At 37.2% G+C, this 20,256-nt stretch overlaps 2 protein-coding genes across 6 annotated transcripts; one reads left to right on the forward strand and one right to left on the reverse strand.

The window, feature by feature from the left end:
• Positions 1–8,715: 8,715 nt before the first annotated feature.
• On the forward strand, positions 8,716–13,776 carry LINC1 (little nuclei1). Of its 3 annotated transcripts, none has more exons than XM_079025558.1 (8): positions 8,716–9,203; positions 9,673–9,882; positions 9,978–10,231; positions 10,307–10,581; positions 10,669–10,748; positions 10,845–12,838; positions 12,925–13,120; positions 13,186–13,776. In XM_079025558.1, exons 1-8 carry the CDS (start codon positions 8,991–8,993, stop codon positions 13,441–13,443), a joined length of 3,480 nt encoding a protein of 1,159 aa, XP_078881684.1. In that variant the 5' UTR covers positions 8,716–8,990; the 3' UTR covers positions 13,444–13,776. The 3 variants fall into 3 exon arrangements, with proteins under 3 accessions (XP_078881684.1, XP_078881685.1, XP_078881686.1); XM_079025559.1 differs by having other exon boundaries at positions 12,925–13,117; XM_079025560.1 differs by having other exon boundaries at positions 12,925–13,117; positions 13,189–13,776.
• Positions 13,777–13,879: 103 nt separating this feature from the next.
• LOC145087582 (histone acetyltransferase HAC12-like) lies at positions 13,880–20,088 on the reverse strand. Of its 3 annotated transcripts, none has more exons than XM_079025556.1 (13): positions 19,680–20,088; positions 19,285–19,384; positions 18,356–18,548; positions 16,998–18,238; positions 16,492–16,899; positions 16,193–16,393; positions 15,927–16,073; positions 15,530–15,823; positions 15,318–15,457; positions 15,152–15,230; positions 14,677–15,075; positions 14,361–14,578; positions 13,880–14,281 (listed from the first exon to the last, which is right to left on the reverse strand). In XM_079025556.1, exons 1-13 carry the CDS (start codon positions 19,817–19,819, stop codon positions 14,197–14,199), a joined length of 3,645 nt encoding a protein of 1,214 aa, XP_078881682.1. In that variant the 5' UTR covers positions 19,820–20,088; the 3' UTR covers positions 13,880–14,196. The 3 variants fall into 3 exon arrangements, with proteins under 3 accessions (XP_078881682.1, XP_078881681.1, XP_078881683.1); XM_079025555.1 differs by having other exon boundaries at positions 18,356–18,587; XM_079025557.1 differs by lacking the exon at positions 19,680–20,088 and adding an exon at positions 19,094–19,201 and having other exon boundaries at positions 18,356–18,587.
• Between the last annotated feature and the right edge of the window lie 168 nt (positions 20,089–20,256).

The following is a 20,256-nucleotide window of genomic DNA, read 5'->3' on the forward strand; positions in this document are numbered from 1 at the left end:
TTTAACATTAACTATCAGACAAAAAAAAACTAACTAATTTTATTCATTCACACTCTCTCATTAAGCTTCATGAACTCAAAGTCTAACACCAATTCTGCCACCTACATCATCCACTTACCTCCGCTGCTGCATCATCCTACCATCGTTGCTACCAAGTCATCAGATTTCAAGCCTCCAAATTGTGAACTACGAGATTTACCAACTCATTAGATCTATTCATATCTGGTCGGATTTTCATCGGAAGCCTCCAAATCCGCAATCAACGAACACCGTCACCTTCATCTCAGTGTTTTGAATGTGTTTCCGCACCACACTATTACCATAAACCACGAGTTTTTGCAAGATCTGACCTCTTCCTCCATCACCGCTCATAACCATTGATATTGCCATATTTATACATGTTTTAGGCAATATTTACTTACATTTTTATGCATATTTTGGTTATTTGCATTGAATAATGATACTTATAAGTTTAAATTGTACTTGGCAGCCAAATAAAACACATTTGGAAGAAAAGGGACTAAAAACGACAAAGCTTGGAACTTTGGAGGCTTGGAGAATAATAGAAAAAGAAACCCACGAAATCAGATTAATTCAGGACGTGAGGATTGAAGACTCACGACGTAAGTGGGAATATTCCAAAAGATAAACTTCGCGTGGAAGAATCCTTGTCAAACACGGATAACAACGAATTCACGTCGTGAGACATGCTTGTTCACGACGTGAGCATGTATAATTCAGAAAACTATATATTCTCTTGATCATTACGACTTGGGGGACTTTTGGCTGACTTTGAGAGTTTCTAGAGTCGAAAATCAGAAGGAAAGAAGGTCTGGAAATTGGTTTGCATACCAAGGAAGAAGGAAGAGCTCATAATTAACTCAATAGTTTGGTACTGTTTGTGACAACCCAAAATTTTCTATCCTATTCAGTCAAACACTTCAATAGAAGTCAAAACTGTTTCTGCTAACTTTTAAGCTTTTTGGAGTCAGTTTGAGCGTTCTAAAGCCTAGTACTGCAAGAGATAACTGGAGAGAGGATACTTTAGGGTAAAGTGTGCAACATTTAAGTTCCTAAACTCCAAGAGTTTGGATTTTATGGCCCAAATGGTATTAGGGCCGTAAACTCTAAGGACTATATAAGTGACACTTAGTCATTTTATCACTTTTTCAAAGTCTAGAACTATTTTCTCTCTCAAGTATCATCCAATTCTTCTTCCAAATCTTCTAAAATGTAAGTGTTTCTTTGTTTGATTTGTGTTTATAACCTTTAATCTAGTTGTTATACTCCATTTCATCCATGAATTCTTCATGTTTACTTAGATCTTCAAGTGTTCTTCAAAACACCAAGAACACTAATAACACACACTAGTGTTCTTAGACCTTAAACACCCAATCAAGCTCCTAGATTGCATGTACACTTATCCTAGCTTGTTATACACTAGATTGATCTTGTATAGACCTTAGAAACATCAAGATTTGTGGGTTGGAAGAGAGTTTACGGCCAAGGATCTCCCAAGGCCGTAAACTCCCTTTAAGTGTGCAATGATGCCCTTTTTTCCTCCCTAATGACTAGAACTTAGCCTAGAACCAACCACCATTGAACTAGGGACCTTAAACATCAAAAAGACCATGAATACATAGAGTTCACGACCGTAAACCCATGAGGAATGGTCTATGGGCCGTAAACTCTATAAAGGAGTGAGATTGTGCCACCATGACTTCCTAAGGCTTAGACTTGAAGTAAGGATGTTTCTTTGTGACTTATAAGACCTCAATACACAAAATGGCACTTAATACCATGAGTTTGCGGCTGTAAACTCATGGGGAAATGACCATGGGCCGTAAACTCATGAGTTGTTACCATTTGGACCATATACTCCTTTGAGAAGCCTTACACTCCTTAGATGCAACCCTAATGTACTCCTAGCACTTGAATCAAAGTGTTATCCATGTTTTAGGGTGTCTTTATTTGAGTAATTAGTTGTTAATTGACTAATTGGAGACATATATGTGTCAATATATGTTAAATAGGATTCGTGTGTGTGCTCAAGTCTTCACTTAACACTTAGCATCCTATACCATCCGTTCATCCAAACCACTCACTACCGGTGAGTTCATACCCCTTAATTAATCTTTTAAATGTCTTTAAATGCTTTCATAGGGGGGGGGGGGAATACAAATTGAATTATACTAGTTATTATATCAATCACATGTGATTAATAACTAGTACACAAATGGATTTACTATGCTTTAAACTGTCTTGTCAACAAAACTACTTCAAAATGATTTCCAAACGCTTTTACATGTTAAACTCTTTATCAAACTTGTTTTCTATACTAAATCTTTCCTTACAAATTATGTTATAACTGTGTTTCAAACAAAGGATTTCTTATACTTTAAACTATTTATGTCAACAAACTGCTTTTAAATCGTTTTACAAATTGATATCAAGTCATCAATTTTATTATTGAACTCTTCAAATGTTTTACAAGACTTCTTTTAAACTTTTATATTGTCAAATACATGCCTATATATGTATAGTTATGTAAGTAATGTTTAAAGGACTTAGGACTGCTAACTCGCTTTAATTCCTTTTCCTTGTTTGGATGTGGCCTTTGGGTATTGGTTATTTGTCTGAAGGTCGTCTAAATATTAGTTACATATTATGTATACATATGTAGACATAAAAGTTCTATCAGTCAGTTCAGTACCTTTGGGTAGCAAATGCATACCTTCATTCAGTCATATACATACATTACTAGTAACTATAATAGGTATAGTTAGGAGATACTAATCCCCGAATTAGGGTTTTCTTCCTTCAGCACCAAATCGCCGAGTCCAGCTGCCGACTTGCTGAGTTGGTCACTTAACACGTGACCAGAACCCCAACTCTACTCGCCGAGTCTATCCATTGACTCGCCGAGTCGACCTTCCTTATTTACACTAAGAACCCTGAACTTTCACTTCTGAACTCGGGGTGATACAATTGATTGGGTTTTGTGCTTCGGAGGGATATCATCATCCAATCCCTTTTCCCCAATCATTCCAGCAATGACAGGATGGAGCTGGCACATCGGGGACACAACAACAAAATGACGAGGATGACGAGTGACTTAGTTTATCCTTTTTATTTTTATTTTTATGTTATTTTTAGTTTATTTTGCGTTTTTTAGAATTAATATTAGTATTTTTATTTTGGTATGTATTTCGTTTAAATTAAGAATTATAAATAAAAAAAACTAGTGCATTAAAAATTCACATAAGCCATCTCGGTGCGGAATGCACCCAACCTCTCATCAAGTATCTCCAAGATGCCTTCCTTGACTGTGCCGAAGATCACAGGATTCTGGTCTAAAATACTACGCGTGATATCAGATGAAATGAACTCTCTCATATGGCCATCGAGCTGCTTGACTCCAGAGCCCGAGCATGAATGCATGATCCTTCACCGGCACCAGAACTGCCGATTGGCCTAGTGCGTAGCATCACCATACTGAAAATACACCATAACAAACGTCAATATACTACAAGTTTCATGGGTTCATCTCAGCCTTCCTTGATTCGAGTACGGGTCCTTTACTTTCAGTAGTACGGGCCCATACTACCTTCCACATCTATCCGTACTTTCCTAAAGAACTCCCTTGACTCTGCCAAGTCCCTTCTACTGTTTTTCTCACGCTAATCTCATCCTAGGCTTGCCCTAGGGTAATCACCACCCACTCTCCGCCATCAGCTGCATAAGAAGTCCCTGCTACCCCCCTAACTAGCTCGCGAATACCATTACATATTACTAAGACTATATAATTCTTCGAATGAGAGGTCCTACCCTACAATGGTTGGAATCAAACAAGAGCTGCGAAATAGAGCTAAAACTAACCTTCTGAAATTATTTAGTCCTCACAATATGTAACTTAACATATTTATTTACTAGTTAGTTAGAGATAACTAGAACTCCTAAAAGCACAAAGCAAACAACATTCGAGCATTGAGTAAACATAATCAAGCATATCCTAATTAGGCCATCATATCACTGACTAATCAGTACTAGCATGCAGGTCATAAAGTTCATACACATATAACAGGCACATAAGGCATCCTTCCTAGATCCTTAACCCTAATCTAGCATGCAAGTCTCATAAGCATATCATAACATAAACTTGTATGGGTGATTTAGGAGTACTTACTTGAGTTCGGTTGATTACATGCACCACACCCTTTTTCTCTTTTCAAAATCTTTTTTGTAAAAATGGTTTTTCCATTAAAAATTTATACCAAGTCCTCAGTTTGAGTTCAGACACACCTGAGAGTGTGCCCGAATCCCTCAAACCAAGGCTCTGATACCAACTTGAAACATTCCAAAAATACAGTCCAAAAATTTCATTTTTAATTATTAAATAAACCATAGTTATCAAATCATTTCATCCAAAAAATAAGTCAACGTATCAAATCAGAGTATCATATCAAAAACACATGTCAACATATCAGAGTAAAACATCCCAGGCTAAACAAAGGGTGTGTGCACTGCAGTCATCCTGAGCTATTCCCCTTGCTACCGGAAGTACCTGAAACCAAAACTGAAAAATGTAAGCATGAAGCTTAGTGAGTCTCCCCAAACTACCACATACCATACACATAATCATATAATCACATAATAACATACATTGGGCCTTGCTCTCTACATCGGGCCCTACCCGATATCGAGCAAAGCTCAGTATACATATAACATATCAACAAATACACATAAGTAAACACATAACATAAACATATAAACATTCCTCGGGCCCATACCCGACATCATACCGAAATCCGGAAACATATAAACATTCCTTAGGCTTTCCCCCGCATCAGACCGAAGTTCGAAAACACATAAAACAAGCACATACACGAATCACAAATACATCAAGCATACAAACATTCCTTGGCTTTCCCCGACATCATACCGAAGTCCAGAAACACATACACAACTACATTGGGCACTGCCCGACATCAGACCTTAATCTAGAATATGATAACATACATAAACGAGCCGACATTGGTGCCTTCGACCCGTTCCTACTGGAGGTAAACTCACCTAAAATGTCAGGTGAAATAGTTGAACGTCTATGCTCCTGCAATCGGCTTTACTCATACCCTATATAGAAACAACCCCTTAGATACCATTCTATACTCAAGACCCCTTCATGGGTCAGCCTTGGTCAAAGTTAAGGTCAAGGTCAAAGTCAATGTCCAGTCAAAGTCTGAGTCAACACCCCGATTTGACTCAACTCATCGAGTCATCCCTCTGACTCGCCGAGTTTCCATGCTCAGCAAAATCGTGATAAAACGAGTCAACTCGTCGAGTCCCTCCTTAGACTCGTTGAGTTTTGTCCTTTACAGAATCATGACAAATCGTTATAACTCGATGAGTCCCTCTATGGACTCACTGAGTTCTTCAGTCTGTTGCATCATCTTAATGGATTAAGCCCTTATTCTTCAGATATGAGCTTCATACTTCACATATACACTGAAAATGTCGTTATAAGGATAAAGTTTCAAACTTTACCCATTAATAGACTTACATAATAGGTTTAGCTCAAACCCCAATTATTTATGACCTAGATCTTGATCCAAACGCCATCAATACTCTAAACCAAGGCATAGAAATTGAGATCTAGACCCTATACACTACAAGAACACGTAAAGCTTCCATATTTCTCTCCATGCACGACCTTTTGGAGCTTAAAAGGCCAAAATGACATCCTAAAGCTTGCATAGGGCTTCAATGGCCATAAAGTTTGCACATTTATACCATGAGAGCCCTTAAAGGTTCTAGATCTGAAGGTATACTCACTTGGGACGTCCATTTCCCAAAGATCATAATTCTTGGACCAAAAACCCAATAAAAATGATAATAAGGATATCTAAGAAGTCACTAAGCAAGTTTGAGACTTGCTTACCAGGAAATGATGAGAATGAAATGGAGTCTCTCGATCTACTAGCTTCTTCTTGAATCTCCAAGCTTCTCCTTCCTTCACAAGCTTCAACACACACAAAACTTCACTAAAAAATGTCTCACAAGCTCATAGGATGCATTAGGGTTTCTGGATTTAGGGTTTGGGACTTGGAGGCTGGAAATGAGGCTAGCATGAGGGGGATTAAGATGATTAAATAGGGTACAAAACCCCGAAACTGGGGTTTCACCCCTGTCAGCCTACTCGTCGAGTTGAGGCTCTCAACTCTTCGGGTAGACTTTATAAATGCGCCCAATTTCCATTCCTACTTGACGAGTTTGGGGCCTCCAACTCGTCGAGTTTCTATACAAAAATAAACAAATATTTAATAAAATACATACCGGGAATTAGGCGTTACAATAAGTTTGAAAATTATATCTACATATACCGAGTATGTAGGCAACTTCTCCTAAGTCCTTCATAGCGAAACTTTTTCCAAAGTCATGCTTTTACACGATTAAGTGTAGGGATGTCGTTTCCTATGAGTAGAATGTCATCGACATACAAGACAATAAAGATACATACTCTCCCACTAGATCTAACATACATATAATATTTTGAGAGAATCACGCAGGTTTTGAGAACGTTCAGCATAATCATGGTTGTAAGTCGATTCTAAAGAGATCTAGAGTTGTCGAGCATTTTAATGGCCTAGGGACTCAGTCATGGATTCTTCGGTCAAGGAAGAGTTGAGAAGCAGGCGTACACGTTTATCGACTTCAAACCAAACGACATGTGTTGGGTTTGGTAGAACTGAATTCTTTTCACCAACAATAGTTGTTGGTGGTTCTGAAATTGATCCAATCACATAACCTAACAAATGTTGATGGGATAGGAGATGATAAACTTGATTTTCCCACATTAGAAGATGACAATTTAATAGTCAGCATATGGATAAGAGTAGCCATGAGGAGATTTCTCTCGGAATTTGGAGTGGGGGTGACATATTGAAGAACAGCAGAGAAGAAGAGGAATAACTTAGGTTGCCAACGATTTGGGTTTAGAGGATCGATGGTTATGCTGATACTAGCTTAGGAAACAATAAAGAGATAATATGACCGAATGATTTCTTTATACATCAAACACGATCATATATACAAAGTACATGGAGGGTAAATATAGAAATACAATAATACATAATATATGCTAAACTAATACATAATATATACCAAACTATGTATAGTTGCTAATAGGTTCGATTTTATGGGTTTGATTTAGATTAGGCGTGAAGGAGATCAAAATTTTATAAACTTGATCACAATAAAGATTACAAAGCTATTTTAAAGATCAAGTTTAATTGATTAGGTTTAGGTTAAGATTTCATTTAATATTTCAATATTAGGGACATGGATGAAGGTTGGGTGGTGAAGGGTGATCTAACATGTGGTGATGTCGGAGGAGGGAGAAGGAAAAAGAACTTTCTAATTTAATATTCATAAAAATTTAAATTTAGTAAGAGAACTTAATATTATGTAAGGATATTAAAGTCATTTTACATATATACAAAAGACAAAAAATGCAACTATGAGAATCTAACCTAATAAATGAAAATGATTATGCCACATATTATGTTATGCATACATTTGACACATGTAATTTTCTTAGATATCATGAATTTCTTATTTTCTACATATCATTTTCTGTTTTTTTTCACTTTTCTTAAATTAAAAATTTTCGAATTGAATACATAGTTTATACATATAAAGTATTTAATTATATTAAACTCTAGAATAATTGCTATACAAACCTTAATTTTCTTCATTTTTAATTCTTTGATAATATGCATATGTTAGTCAATTTCACAGCTAAACTCTATTAACAATTCCAAAATTATATTATATTAAAGGAAAAGATTTCACAAAAAAATTCAATATTTTTGATATTGTAAAAAATATGTATGTTTATAATTTTTTTATATTAAATCTTTCTTTTATAATCCGTGTAATACACAAGTCTCACATCTAGTTATTATTCATATAAAAAGCTGAAAACATGGACTATACGGGGAAAAATCAAAAATGCAACTATGAGAATTATTCGTATAAGTAATTCAAAACATGGACTCAAAGTGTAATTTTATATGTATTATATGGACGATTTATGTAATTTACTCTAAGAAAATAAATAAATAAAAAAAATGTCCGTAAACTCAAACTAAAATTAGTAATGACCTTATCCACTTCGTGGCATCGTTGCTTCACGTGGAGTCGAAGAATATGCCAGTTAATATCCTTTTACAGATCAACGTACAACTTACCAAACCAATGTACAAGTATTTATATCCATACTTTAGCTTTTCTCGAATTTTTATTTTATTTGTTGTGCACTTTTATTCTTCCACTTACAGGGACAGAAGCGTCATTTTGACATACACTTTCGAACACCCACGTTCTTTCCCCAAAGGCGGCCTGCCTGTTAAATTTCCAAAAAGGATACCGCTTTAAGCCTTTAACCAATGTTTACCGTTAAAACAATATAGTTGTTTTTTTATTATTATTAATAAATCATCTCAATTTTGATGTAGAGTTTCTATGTCTAATAAAAAAAATAAGATTTTACAAATAAAAATATTACTTTTTAAAAAGAAGAAAGACACATATAAAATAATTCTGCACGTTAAAATCACTTTGAAACGTAAGAAGGACATAATAGTAATTTCAACGTGTAATTGCTGTGCTAGCCTGGAATATAAAATAAAAATTGAGAAATAACGTGAGTGATCCGCGCTAACCCACCAAAAGGTTGGCTTCTCGGCACATTTTGGAGAGAGAGAAAAGTTAGTTTGGAGACGTTACCGGATTCGAACTGCTTTTATTCGTCGGAATTTGGGATTTTTCTCACGTCCGGTTAGGGTTGATCTTCTTTCTTTCCTCTATTACTCGTCTAGTTACTCTCGGGATTTGGAACATCTGATTGGTGCTTTTTGGGCGAAAAAGATTGATTTTTGTTCACTCTTTATGAAGTTAGAAGATATAGGATCTGCAATTTTGAGAGGATTATGATGGTTACACCTCAGAAGAAGCCGTGGTCGGGTTGGCTTTCGCCTAGAGCAGACAAAAACGGGATCGTCTTGGCCAATTCGGGCCCTAATTCGAGCCCTAGGGATAAGGGTTTTGCACTTGGTGAGTCTACACCCGAGGGTTTGGTATCCAACGTTGGGATTATGGATCAAGACGTTGTGATTGATAAGATTTCTAGCCTCGAGAAGGAGGTTAGTAAAGATTAATACTTTTTTATATTTTAAGCTGCTTAAGTATCTTATTTTTTGTTGCTGTTGTGGGTTTTCTTGATTTTGTGATCTGAGTTTAGATCTTTATGAAGTTCGTTCTTACTTAGTTAGTAAAAGCATGCATAATTAGGCTTCTTTTTAGGGTCTTAGTAAACCAATTTATTTCTCAATTTGATGGATGATGAAGTTTGAGCAAGCACCAGTTACTCTAGAAATATTTAGTGAATATAACGTCACAACTGGGTTCTTAAACCGCACCCGTAGTAAGTTCATAGCAGTTATCTGTTTATATGAAGTGATTCAAAGAGGTCTGAGAAAGAGAGTTTGTGAGAAAATTGTGAATTGCTACTTACCTTTTTTTTTTTCCTTATGTCAATGCTATTTCTTCATTCTGTTTGTCTAGTATATTTGGTAGACCTACTGAATTTCATCTGGTAATTGGTCTATACAGCTCTATGAATATCAATATAACATGGGCCTTCTTCTCATTGAGAAAAAAGAATCGGTGTCCAAAAACGAACAATATGAGCAACTATTATCCGAAACCAAAGAGCTCCTTCAGAGAGAGAAAACAGCACATCTTATTGCAATATCTGAGGTGGAGAAGCGTGAGGAGAGGTTGAGGAAAGCATTGGGGGTTGAAAAACAGTGTGTCCATGAGGTAATAACATCTTAACTTGACCTTCGATTGAGATGTCATTGTCAATACAACTTAAATAAGAGAACTGCTAACATTTAATCAATTGGTTACTGCAGTTAGAGAAGGCTTTGCGTGAAATGCGGTCAGAACATGCAGAAATAAAGTTCACTGCTGATTCGAAGTTAGAGGAAGCAAATGCTTTGGCTACTAGTGTTGAAGGGAGATCATTGGAGGTAGAGGCAAAGTTGCGTGCTGCTGATGCCAAGCTTGCTGAGGTCAGCAGGAAGACATCAGAGCTTCAGAGAAGATCGCTTGAGATCGAGTCAAAAGAAGCTTCACTCATGAGAGAGCGCATGTCATTTAATTCCGAGTATGCTTCACATTTTGTTAAATTTTATTCTTTCACAACATTATTTTCTTATGTTTTTCTTATATATATTTTTAGGAGAGATGCACATGAGCGCAATCTATCTCACCAAAGGGAGGACTTGAGGGATTGGGAGAGAAAGTTACAAGAGGGAGAGGAGAAGCTGGCTGAGGTCCGTAGGTTACTCAACCAAAGAGAGGAGAGGGCAAATGATAGTGATAGGTTATTTAAACAGAAACAGCTTGAACTTGAAGAGGCACAGAAGAAAATTGACCTGGCTGATTCAGCTCTTAAAACTAAAGAAGATGAAATTAGCACCAGGATGGAAAATCTGGTCTTAAAAGAAAAGGCAAGTTTTTAAGGCTTTTGGCCAGTTGTTTTCTAGAGTTCTGTATTTGTATCGTGTATGATAAAGAACATCTGTGTTTTGTTGCAGGAAGCTGCATCTATGAGGAAGAAGTTAGAGGTAAGGGAGAAAGGATTACTAGAACTGGAGGAGAAGCTTAAGGCAAGAGAAAAAGTAAGTTGTTGTGGCTTGTTAGTTGTTACTCATGTATTATAGCATATAGTGTTGGTTCTAATATGTACAACCAATTCAACTTCATGGTACTTACAGGTAGAGCTTCAAAAACTTTTGGATGAACACAAGGTCCTTTTGGATGCAAGGACGCATGAATTTGAGTTGGAAATGGAACAAAAGAGAAAATCATTGGATGAGGATTTCAAAAACAGGGTTGTTGAGGTGGAGAAGAAGGAAGTTGAAGTCAATCACTTGGAAGGAAAGATTGCAAAACGAGAACAGGCGCTAGAAAAGAAACAGGAGAAAATCAAGGAGAAAGAGAAGGAATTTGATGTGAAGTCGAAAGCTTTAAAGGAGAAGGAGAAGAGCCTTAAATCTGAGGAGAAGAACCTAGAGAATGAAAGGAAAGAATTAAGCAGTGAAATGGAGAATTTGTTGAATCTCAAGGTTGAGCTTGAGAAGTTAAGTAGTGAAATTGAAGAGCAAAAATTGAAGATAAGTGACGAACGTGAAAGGCTTCGAGTCACAGAAGAAGAGAGGTGCGAGCATGCCCGTTTGCAGTCTGAACTGAAGCAAGAGATAGAAAAAATCAGGCAAGAGAGAGAAGCGGTTTTGAATGAAAGGGAAAATCTGAAGCAGGAGAAGGAGAAGTTTGAAAAGGAATGGGAAGATCTTGATGAGAAAAGAGTTGAAATAAAGAAGGAATTGGAATCTTTTACTGCACAGAAGAAGAAGATAGAAAAAACAAACCGTTTAGAAGAAGAAAGGTTGAACAACGAGAAGCTGGAAACACAAGCTTATGTGGAAAGAGAGTTGGAAGCTCTGAGATTGGCTAAAGAGTCGTTTGCTGCTACCATGGAGCATGAGAAATCTGTGTTGGAAGAGCAATATGAGAGTAAGAAATCCCAAATGCTTCATGAATTTGAGGTTCTGAAACAAGAACTGGAGACTGAAATGCAGCGGAAAGAGGCGGAGATTGAGAACCGCATGCGTGAAGCAAAAAAATCATTTGAAGAAGAGAGAGACAGGGAGCTGGGGAATGTGAAGTACTTGAAAGATGTTGCAAGTAGAGAAATGGAAGAGATGAAGCTAGAAAGGATACAGTTAGAAAAGGAAAAACAAGATGTATTTGCAAACCAGAAGCATCTAGAAGGGCAGCAGCTTGAAATGAAAAAAGACATAGATGAACTTGTTAGCCTCAGCATAAAGTTAAAGGATCAACGCGAACAGTTTCTCAAGGAAAAGAAACGGTTTGTGGCATTCGTTGAGGAAAACAAAGGGTGCAAGGAGTGTGGAGAGAGAGTTTCTGAGTTTGTACTCTCTGATCTTCAATCTTTATCGGAAATGAAGAACGCAGATAGTTTTCCTCTCCCAAAGTTTGATGGGTATTTGAAAGAAGCTGGGCAGGGTACTTCAGAGAGACCAAATGTAGGGACATCCATGGCCATGGGTAATAATAATTCAGGATCTCCTGCTTCTGGTGGGACCTTGACCTGGTTACGAAAATGCACCTCAAAGATCTCTATATTCTCAACTGGGAAGAAGAATGTGCGTGAAGGTGGCGTTGAAGATGGTAGTACAGAGGGAGCAACACAAGCACAAGAGAAGCTTGTAGATGTTGGAGAAATACCAGAATACATATTGAGCTCCGAGGAAGAACAGGAAGTGTCAGCTAGAGTTGTATTGGATTCTTTTGATGTCCAGAGGGTCCAATCCGTGGATGATGCTGGTGATGATGATCATGGAAACACCAACAGCCAGACACATGACATTGAAGAAGTTTCCCAGCAGCAGTCTCCTTCTGATATGAGGAATGAAAGTCAGAGTAAACGAACCAGGAGGGCTACCACTAGAGGGAGAGGGCGTCCTAAAAGGGCAACTAGTGAGAACAATGGTGTTGAGCACTCTTCTGAAGTTGGTGTTGGTGTTGAGGGAACATCAAAAACATCAAAGGGAAGGCGTAAGCGTGCAATTGAAGAAGATCCTGACTACAGTGAATATTCTGACAGTGGGAGTAGGAGACAGAAAGTTGAAGCTCAACCTCAACCTCAACCTCAAGTTAGACGATACAACCTTCGTCGACCCAAGGCGTAAGTAACTGCATTTACAACTTGTTTTTTTGTTAAGCCATAATCTTTTATTAGTCTACCTACATTTCTTCCCTGTTAATCATCAGTGGAGCCCCCGCCTTGTCTAATCAAACTAAAGAAGATGATGTGTCGGTGTCACATAACTCAAAGGGAAGCGGACGTCTTGGGAGAAAGAGAAGAGCAAAGCCTCAACCTGGAGCTTCAGCTAGTCTTGCTAATGGAGATCACACCCAAGATTCACAACCCCATCATCATCATCATCATGATGGGTTTCTGGAGGTAGTCCTTCCTGTCTCCTATTTAATCTGAATTTATATTGATAATCTATTTATTTGGTATGGTATCAGAAGAAAGTTGTAGATGGGGAGAATGAGGTGGCAGGAAACAATTGCTCAGATGATGTTGGTGTTGCTTTGAGTGAAGAAGTCAACGGGACGCCTCAACAGCACAGACAGCACCAGACTGGAACTCCTCCTGCTGCTGTCCAAGACCAACATGACAATGATAATGATGATGATGATGAGTCTGAAGATGAAGAGGAGGAGGTCGAGCATCCTGGTGAAGTTTCCATTGGAAGAAAGCTGTGGACATTTATCTCAACATGAGGAACAAGTAGAAGCCTTTTTTTATATATATCATGCATGCATAGAGTCCAAACAACTCCCACCTTTTTGGCGTCAAGAGTTGTTTGTTGTGTTTCTTTGTTTGTTTCTAGTGTCGTCTATTAATTGTTTATGTAGGAGTCACGTTGTAGCTAGTTTCCTAGGCTTGGTATGGTATATCTCTATCTATCTTCAGTCAGATTGTTTTTTTATTTCTTTTGCTTTGCAACATAAATTTGCTATGGCCAGTTAACTTGTCACTGGACCTGGATTGTCACACTTGATTTTCATTTTGTGTTAACAGACCATGATTATGATTGTTCATTCTATTTATAATTTCTAGTGTGTCTTATCTTGTTTGTTTCGACATTTTGCATGATTGTTCATTCAAATGAAATATCAAATGAAAACATCTTTGCTAGTGCATCTAACCATGAGATACAAAAACAAGAAATGTAAAATTGAAAATTTGATTTATACATACTAGGGTTTGGTGCCTGAAAAACCATCCACAGACCAAATGCTCCAACTACTGTTAGTTATCTTTAACTACTCTAAACACTATATATATATATATATATATATATATATATATATATATATATATATATATATATAGAGCTTGGACACAGAGCAAAAACACATCACTTATGTTGTTGATATGATATGATGACAAAAGCTCAAACTTTATCTATTCATGTTAGTTGTGCAAAACTGTGACCACTTCAACTTTATTTTCTTTACTGTAGAGGTGATTTAGTAACAGGAAGCTCCTGCTACTGGTGGTGCTTGATTAGCCATAGCCGATCGGGCTTTAAGCTCCTTGTGCTTCTTTATATCCCTGAACCACAAAACCACACATTACATTACAAGACACTTTTTGGGTTGTAGTAAGATTGAGAGTTTTTGGTACAACTTACATGCAGCGAGGTATCCTGCAATCAGAATCTTTACATATTTGTGAGTGCTCCTTTAATATTCTCCATACCCGTTGACAAAATTGGCAACCTCCAGGAACCCTCACACTACATCTAGAAGCATGGTAGAAAAGTCTTCTCATAGTTACACACTCTGTATAAGAGCACGGGATCCTCGCACATTCAGATGCATGCATTAAAACATCCAGCACTGCTTTCAACTGCAATGGAAAGGAATATAAAAAATTATCTAAGATTCAACATTTGTTTTTTACTTGATTAACGTAAGAAAGTAAAAGTTGTTCAGAATCATAGATACCGTCATGGGTTTCTGTTGCTTCTGGAGATGTCCATGTCCAGGTTTCGATCCCCTGACAAGTATGAGTGAAGGTGGATTTAATCTGTGAGGATGATAAGCACCACGTTTCATCTTATAGCATGATTCACAAACATTATACTTTGTACAGATGTCACAATGCCAGCATCCCTCAACCACAACATCTTTGTTGCAAGCAGTGCAGGTTGGTTTAATAGGAGGCGGCTTGTGGATTAGATGATACAAGATCATCATAGATGAATATTTGGCATGGGATAATGTATCAAACTGAAAATGGGATTTCTGGCATTTGTTTAAGAAGGCATCACGAGTCTCAAAGAAACTGTTCACAAACACATCATCTTTATCTTTGGTATCAACAGTCACATTCTTCACCACAACCTGTAAACACAACCACATTAACACTAACAAGAAAAAGGAAGGCCTTTAAGGTGTGTTTTTATGGAGTTTCTCTCACCTCAGAGAGTAGATTCTTTTCACCAGAATGGCATGTGTGCATTTCAGTCCTGGAAAGATTCTTCTCAGCATTAAAACATCTGCGCAATGAAGTGAAGCACACCATAATCATCAGTAAACACGTATGTTTTTATTTAGAGAAAGAGAAAGAGAAAGAGGTCATTTACGTTGAACATAGTTGAATCTTTTTGCAGTGGCTGCAAAACCATCTGCTTCCAGATAATATAACTTCATGGCAATGAGTACAAACATGTTGTAAATGGACAATCATAAAGTTTTCCTTCACAGGTAGAATAGTTTGGCCCAGCTGCAAGTAAAATCAAGAAACAAGAATATGAGTCTAAGTGAGGCAGAGCATACAGCAAGCAAAAAAGATTACCTTTTGCATCACTAACACATCCTTGACTGCAACATCAGGTTTATCTTGTCCCATGGCTTTCAAGATTCTCTTGTTAGGTAGCTTGCTTTGCAATCCACCAGCACTAGTTTCTTCTACTTCAAGTTTCCTAACTATATTTTCAGCTGCCCCTGACCAATAATCACCATCAAAAAAGGGCAAACGAGCTGCAGTTATCTTTCTATTCCCCTCTCCACTAGCAACAAAAAACTGATTGTATAAATTTGTGTAGTCCACAACAACACCATCTTCCGCCCCTTTCTTTAGCATTGACTTGTACCTAAACATTAAAAAAAAAAAAAAAATCAGCAAAATATACTCTCTTACTTTGGGGCATTTTAACAAACACCTTATGTGCAGACTGCAGAGAGAAAGAGAGGTACCACTGGCGTAGCTTATCCTGCTTTGGTGTTCTCTGAGTCTCTGGATGGCAGTAAAAAATGTAATCTTCTCCTTTTATTAGAGGACATGCCCATATATAACAGGTGGCGAAACCCCGTGTCTTGCAATACTCGAGGTATCCAATCTGATGATCATCATAACATAGGCAAAAAAACAAAAGAGATACTTTTAATCAAGTTCATCAACACACAAACACAAGTGTTCATAAAATAAACAAAAGAAAAGTGAAAGAAGTTGAAGTACCAATATCTCATGATAAACAAAGGTCCGAAGAGATTCACCACTCACACTCTTTCTCTCGGGTCTAAAGTACTTTACAGAGTCAAGATACGAGATATACACACAACGTTGATTTGGGCCCCCACACTCTGATCCAAACTCCTGAACACACATTCCAAACAGGCACACATCTACCCCTTCTATATTCTGGAACAAAAAGATCAGCTGATGCCAAAAAGATATAGATATATAATGTCAGATGAGATGCCTATTTAGACATATGAGTAAGCTGAAAGCATAATAATAATAATAATAATAGTTACCTTTGATCTGTATGTAAATCCTGATGGGTAATCTTCTCCATGAAGTATGTCTTTAAACTTCTGTCTCACTTCCAGCTGTTTCTCAACAGACACAACTACCCTCACAACAAGGCCTTCAGCTCCAGGTACCTCATTGGGTTCAATTCCAGAAATCTTTGCCATTTCTTGTCTTTCTTGATTCAGACGCCTACACAGCCTTTCCTCTATGTGATCACTCAGATTAGTTCTTGGAAGATCTTTTGCTCCAAAAGCATTGGTTTCTGGTAAGGGAACACGTGTTCCATCCTCTATTTCTTCTAAATAACATTTAGGACAAATATATTCCGCCTTCCCTTCCACATCTTTTTCATCATTATACAGACCACATATCCTATGCTGCCAGCATTGACATCTATCACAAAGAACCCACTGCATGATCAAGTAAGTCATCAACACCAAATAGATTAAGAGTTAAGACCACAGACAAGTAAGGTTAGTGCATTAAAATGATAAAATCAACAACTTACGGAGTCCTCTTTTTCCTCATCGTTTTTTGCTTTTTGGAGATTTGATTTGGGAATAGAAAACCCGCGCATAATAATATTAGTCCCATGAGATCCTCTGTAGCATGACATACAGAAACAATGGCGTATACCAATTTCATTTGTTGATCGAAAATACCCGACATTTCGCTTGATACGGGTGTCACAAGATGAGCAGTATATAGGTGATGGGGCAAATACAAGCTTATCCATGGTACACAGCTGGCATCTGTTTTGACCGATTGACTGTTCTCTATTTCCTGATACATCATCCTTCTGAGGGGTAAAACTCAACAAATGCCCTCTGATTTGATCTGCAGTGAAAAAATCAGCTAAAGACACACTCTGCATCTTCATCTTCTCTGATCTGTTCGTTTCATTGTTTGTAATACCATTATCATCACTTTGTTTTAGCCCTGTTGATTCTTGTTCACCATTCAACTTCTTTTTCTGATCATCATCCCTGGCTTCTTCTTCTTCTTCTTCTCCATTTGCACTAAGTTTTGAGTCAATATCTGCTCCTAAAAGTTCTGTTTGTAGTTGTACTACTTCCTGAACATCTTCATTAGATACAATTGTTTCCATCTTCTGATATTTTGTAGGTAATAATGCATCTTCTGAAAGTGTTCCGGTGTGACTCGGATCAGCATAAAGTGTGGGCTCTGATTCATCTATCTTTCTCTTTTTAGATTCCAATTGAAATTTATTAGTACCATATAAAGACCTTGCGGGCCCGCAAATACTGCAATTTGAATCATGACACTTGTCAAAATGGGATGCCAGTTCAAGATACATGGAGCAATTGCAAAAATTGTCCTTGCATTCTGCTGCATGCATATAATTTTGGAAAGGAACTTCTCTTCTCAAATCTGCTGGCATATCTTTGTACATGATATATGAATTAAGGACTTGCAAACTAGAGATTTGATTTGAACTTTCCAAAACATGTGGTTGAGCCTGAATTGCGACTTCATTTCTGGATTTTTCATCATTGCCAAATAACATATTTGATTGAGCCTTCAATTGATAATAAGCTCTACTATCAAAAGCTTCAGAATCAGATATCATATCTCCATAAGAACATGCAGTGATGGATGATACTTGTTCAGGTGAAGTAATAAGGTCTAGATCAGTCTGCTTTACACCCAATGGGGAAATTAAGTTCATCCCACCACAACCAACATTTGTGCTGGGGTTATTCTTGGAATAATCGTTAAATGCAGATCCTGTAGATGTTTATTACTTTATTAAACATAAATAATAAATAATTTAGTGGGGGGGGGGGGGGGGGGGGGGGGGGGCATGTTAGGAAAAAATGGGAATGGAAGAGCCAAAGAACATACCTCCACAAAGCTCAGGATTATAGATTGAAGTAGAATTGTAATGATTGTATCCCAAATTCATGTAATTTTCAGGACAGATTGAAGTAGAGCTATGAAAAACAGGTGAAACCAACAAGTCTGGCAAAGATGAATGAGAGGAAGCAAGGGTGTTGGATACTATCTGATGAAGATTAGCATCATGTTGAATGTAGTTCTGCAATCCATGGGCAAGTAACTTGTGGTCATTATACTCCTATTAGAGTTTCAGAAAGTATGTAAGTTTAGATATGAAAAGCGACATATCACATATTTATCAACACAATTAGAAATTTAGAATTTTCCACATGGCAAGTCTTCAACAATAACAAGAAATGTTTATGCATGGAAATAAGCTAATTAAAGACCTTTGAAGCATGAAATTCCGATTTCAATATGATAAATATTCATAAGGCTAAAAACAAGTCTAGAAGCCCTTGGCAGTTGGCATGCTATAACCACTTTTCCCCATTTCTTTACAGCTGAAATGCTTTAAATGAAATTGATGATTTCACTATATGGGAAAAGCACAAAGTTCCCATTTATAATCATTAGCGAATAGATCTAGCACGAATCACATCGGATGCAACTCATTTTGAGAAGTTTTTTTTTTCCAATGGAAGCATCCGAACAATAAATCTTGTTGCACATTTGCAATATTCAATTCTACTTATAAAAAAGAACAAACACACACGCGATTGGAGTAAATCGAATAATCATTACCCAATCTACCACAGATCATATTAGATACAACCAATCGAGAGTTTTCTCCAATCAACATGTTGGAACCCTAAATTCTGTCCCAATGCCGATCATTATGGTACTAATTAGCTGCACGCGCGATTCAAACCACCACCAAATCATCCACATTGTAATATCCAATTCTACTAATGACAAAGAACAAGAATGGTTACCTTTTGAGAATCGATAGAAGTCGGAAATCGGGTGTTCAAGTGATTGATAAGGTCAGATGCCCAATTCTCTCCCACAGTTGTCTCCATATAGTTTTTGGCACTACACAGTATATATACACTCATTAAATATAGTAAATAAATGCTCAATGCACTTGACTTAAATCACTAATCCCTAATGTATGCATTAATTGTCCCCTTGCTTCACGCTATAAAGTTTAAAGTTGTCAAGTAATACCACATTAACACTAAAAACTTGTCTTTTCATCATTATGAAACACATACTTACACCAAACAAAACTCATAGACGCCTTAATGTTCAAAGAACTAATATCAAATACAGCCCCCACTATCAAATTCGAAACTTAAAAGCCCAAAAAGAAGAACAAGTAACTTACACGCTGCCGATAAACTTATTAACATTATTGACGCCGGAACGTCGCTTCTTGTGCAAATTACTCGCGACACCTCCTTCTTTCTGAATACCAATGTTCTTGTTCGTGAATTGGTCGCGTACGTGACCTAATTCGTAAACCATCCTTTCATAATTTCAAATTGCAAGAACATACAATGAACAGGGTATCTGAAAATTTCAAGGAAGATTGCGAAAGACACGCAACGGGTAGGAATTCAACGATTGGTAAGGAACCCTAGTTTGGGCAAATAAAAAAGAGGGAAAGTTTTTTTTTTGTTTGTTTTTTTTTCTCTCGATGTTCAAAGAATCGTTGTTAGCTTCTTCTATCTTCGAAATCTAAGTACGAATCGAATGTCCCCCGTTTGGATGGCGATGAGGAAGTTAGGGTAAATCGAATTAAATTTCCATTTTAATTTATAGGTTATGATTTCTATCTAATTCGGCTCGGCTGATTTTGTGGGGTCATATCGAGTAGTAGTGATGACTTAGGTTTCGGGTGTCGTATGAAGTGGTACCTTGCTAATAAAAAATATTGATTAATTTATGGACGATGGCGCCAA

Source organism: Lactuca serriola, chromosome 2 (assembly GCF_051521515.1).
Source record: "Lactuca serriola cultivar US96UC23 chromosome 2, Lser_US96UC23_V15, whole genome shotgun sequence".
Classification (NCBI taxonomy): domain Eukaryota; kingdom Viridiplantae; phylum Streptophyta; class Magnoliopsida; order Asterales; family Asteraceae; genus Lactuca; species Lactuca serriola.

What these genes read in the sequence shown, in the direction of transcription:
- LINC1 (XM_079025558.1), top strand. Translation starts at nt 8,991, where the DNA reads ATGATGGTTACACCTCAGAAGAAGCCGTGGTCGGGTTGGCTTTCGCCT. An exon ending in AAAAACAGTGTGTCCATGAG is followed by an intron (nt 9,883 to 9,977) that starts GTAATAACATCT and finishes TGGTTACTGCAG; the next exon opens with TTAGAGAAGGCTTTGCGTGA. An exon ending in ATGATGGGTTTCTGGAGGTA is followed by an intron (nt 13,121 to 13,185) that starts GTCCTTCCTGTC and finishes GTATGGTATCAG; the next exon opens with AAGAAAGTTGTAGATGGGGA.
- LOC145087582 (XM_079025555.1), bottom strand. Translation starts at nt 19,819, where the DNA reads ATGGTTTACGAATTAGGTCACGTACGCGACCAATTCACGAACAAGAAC. An exon ending in ATGTGTTAGTGATGCAAAAG is followed by an intron (nt 15,458 to 15,529) that starts GTAATCTTTTTT and finishes TTTTACTTGCAG; the next exon opens with CTGGGCCAAACTATTCTACC. An exon ending in AAAAGAATCTACTCTCTGAG is followed by an intron (nt 15,076 to 15,151) that starts GTGAGAGAAACT and finishes TTGTGTTTACAG; the next exon opens with GTTGTGGTGAAGAATGTGAC.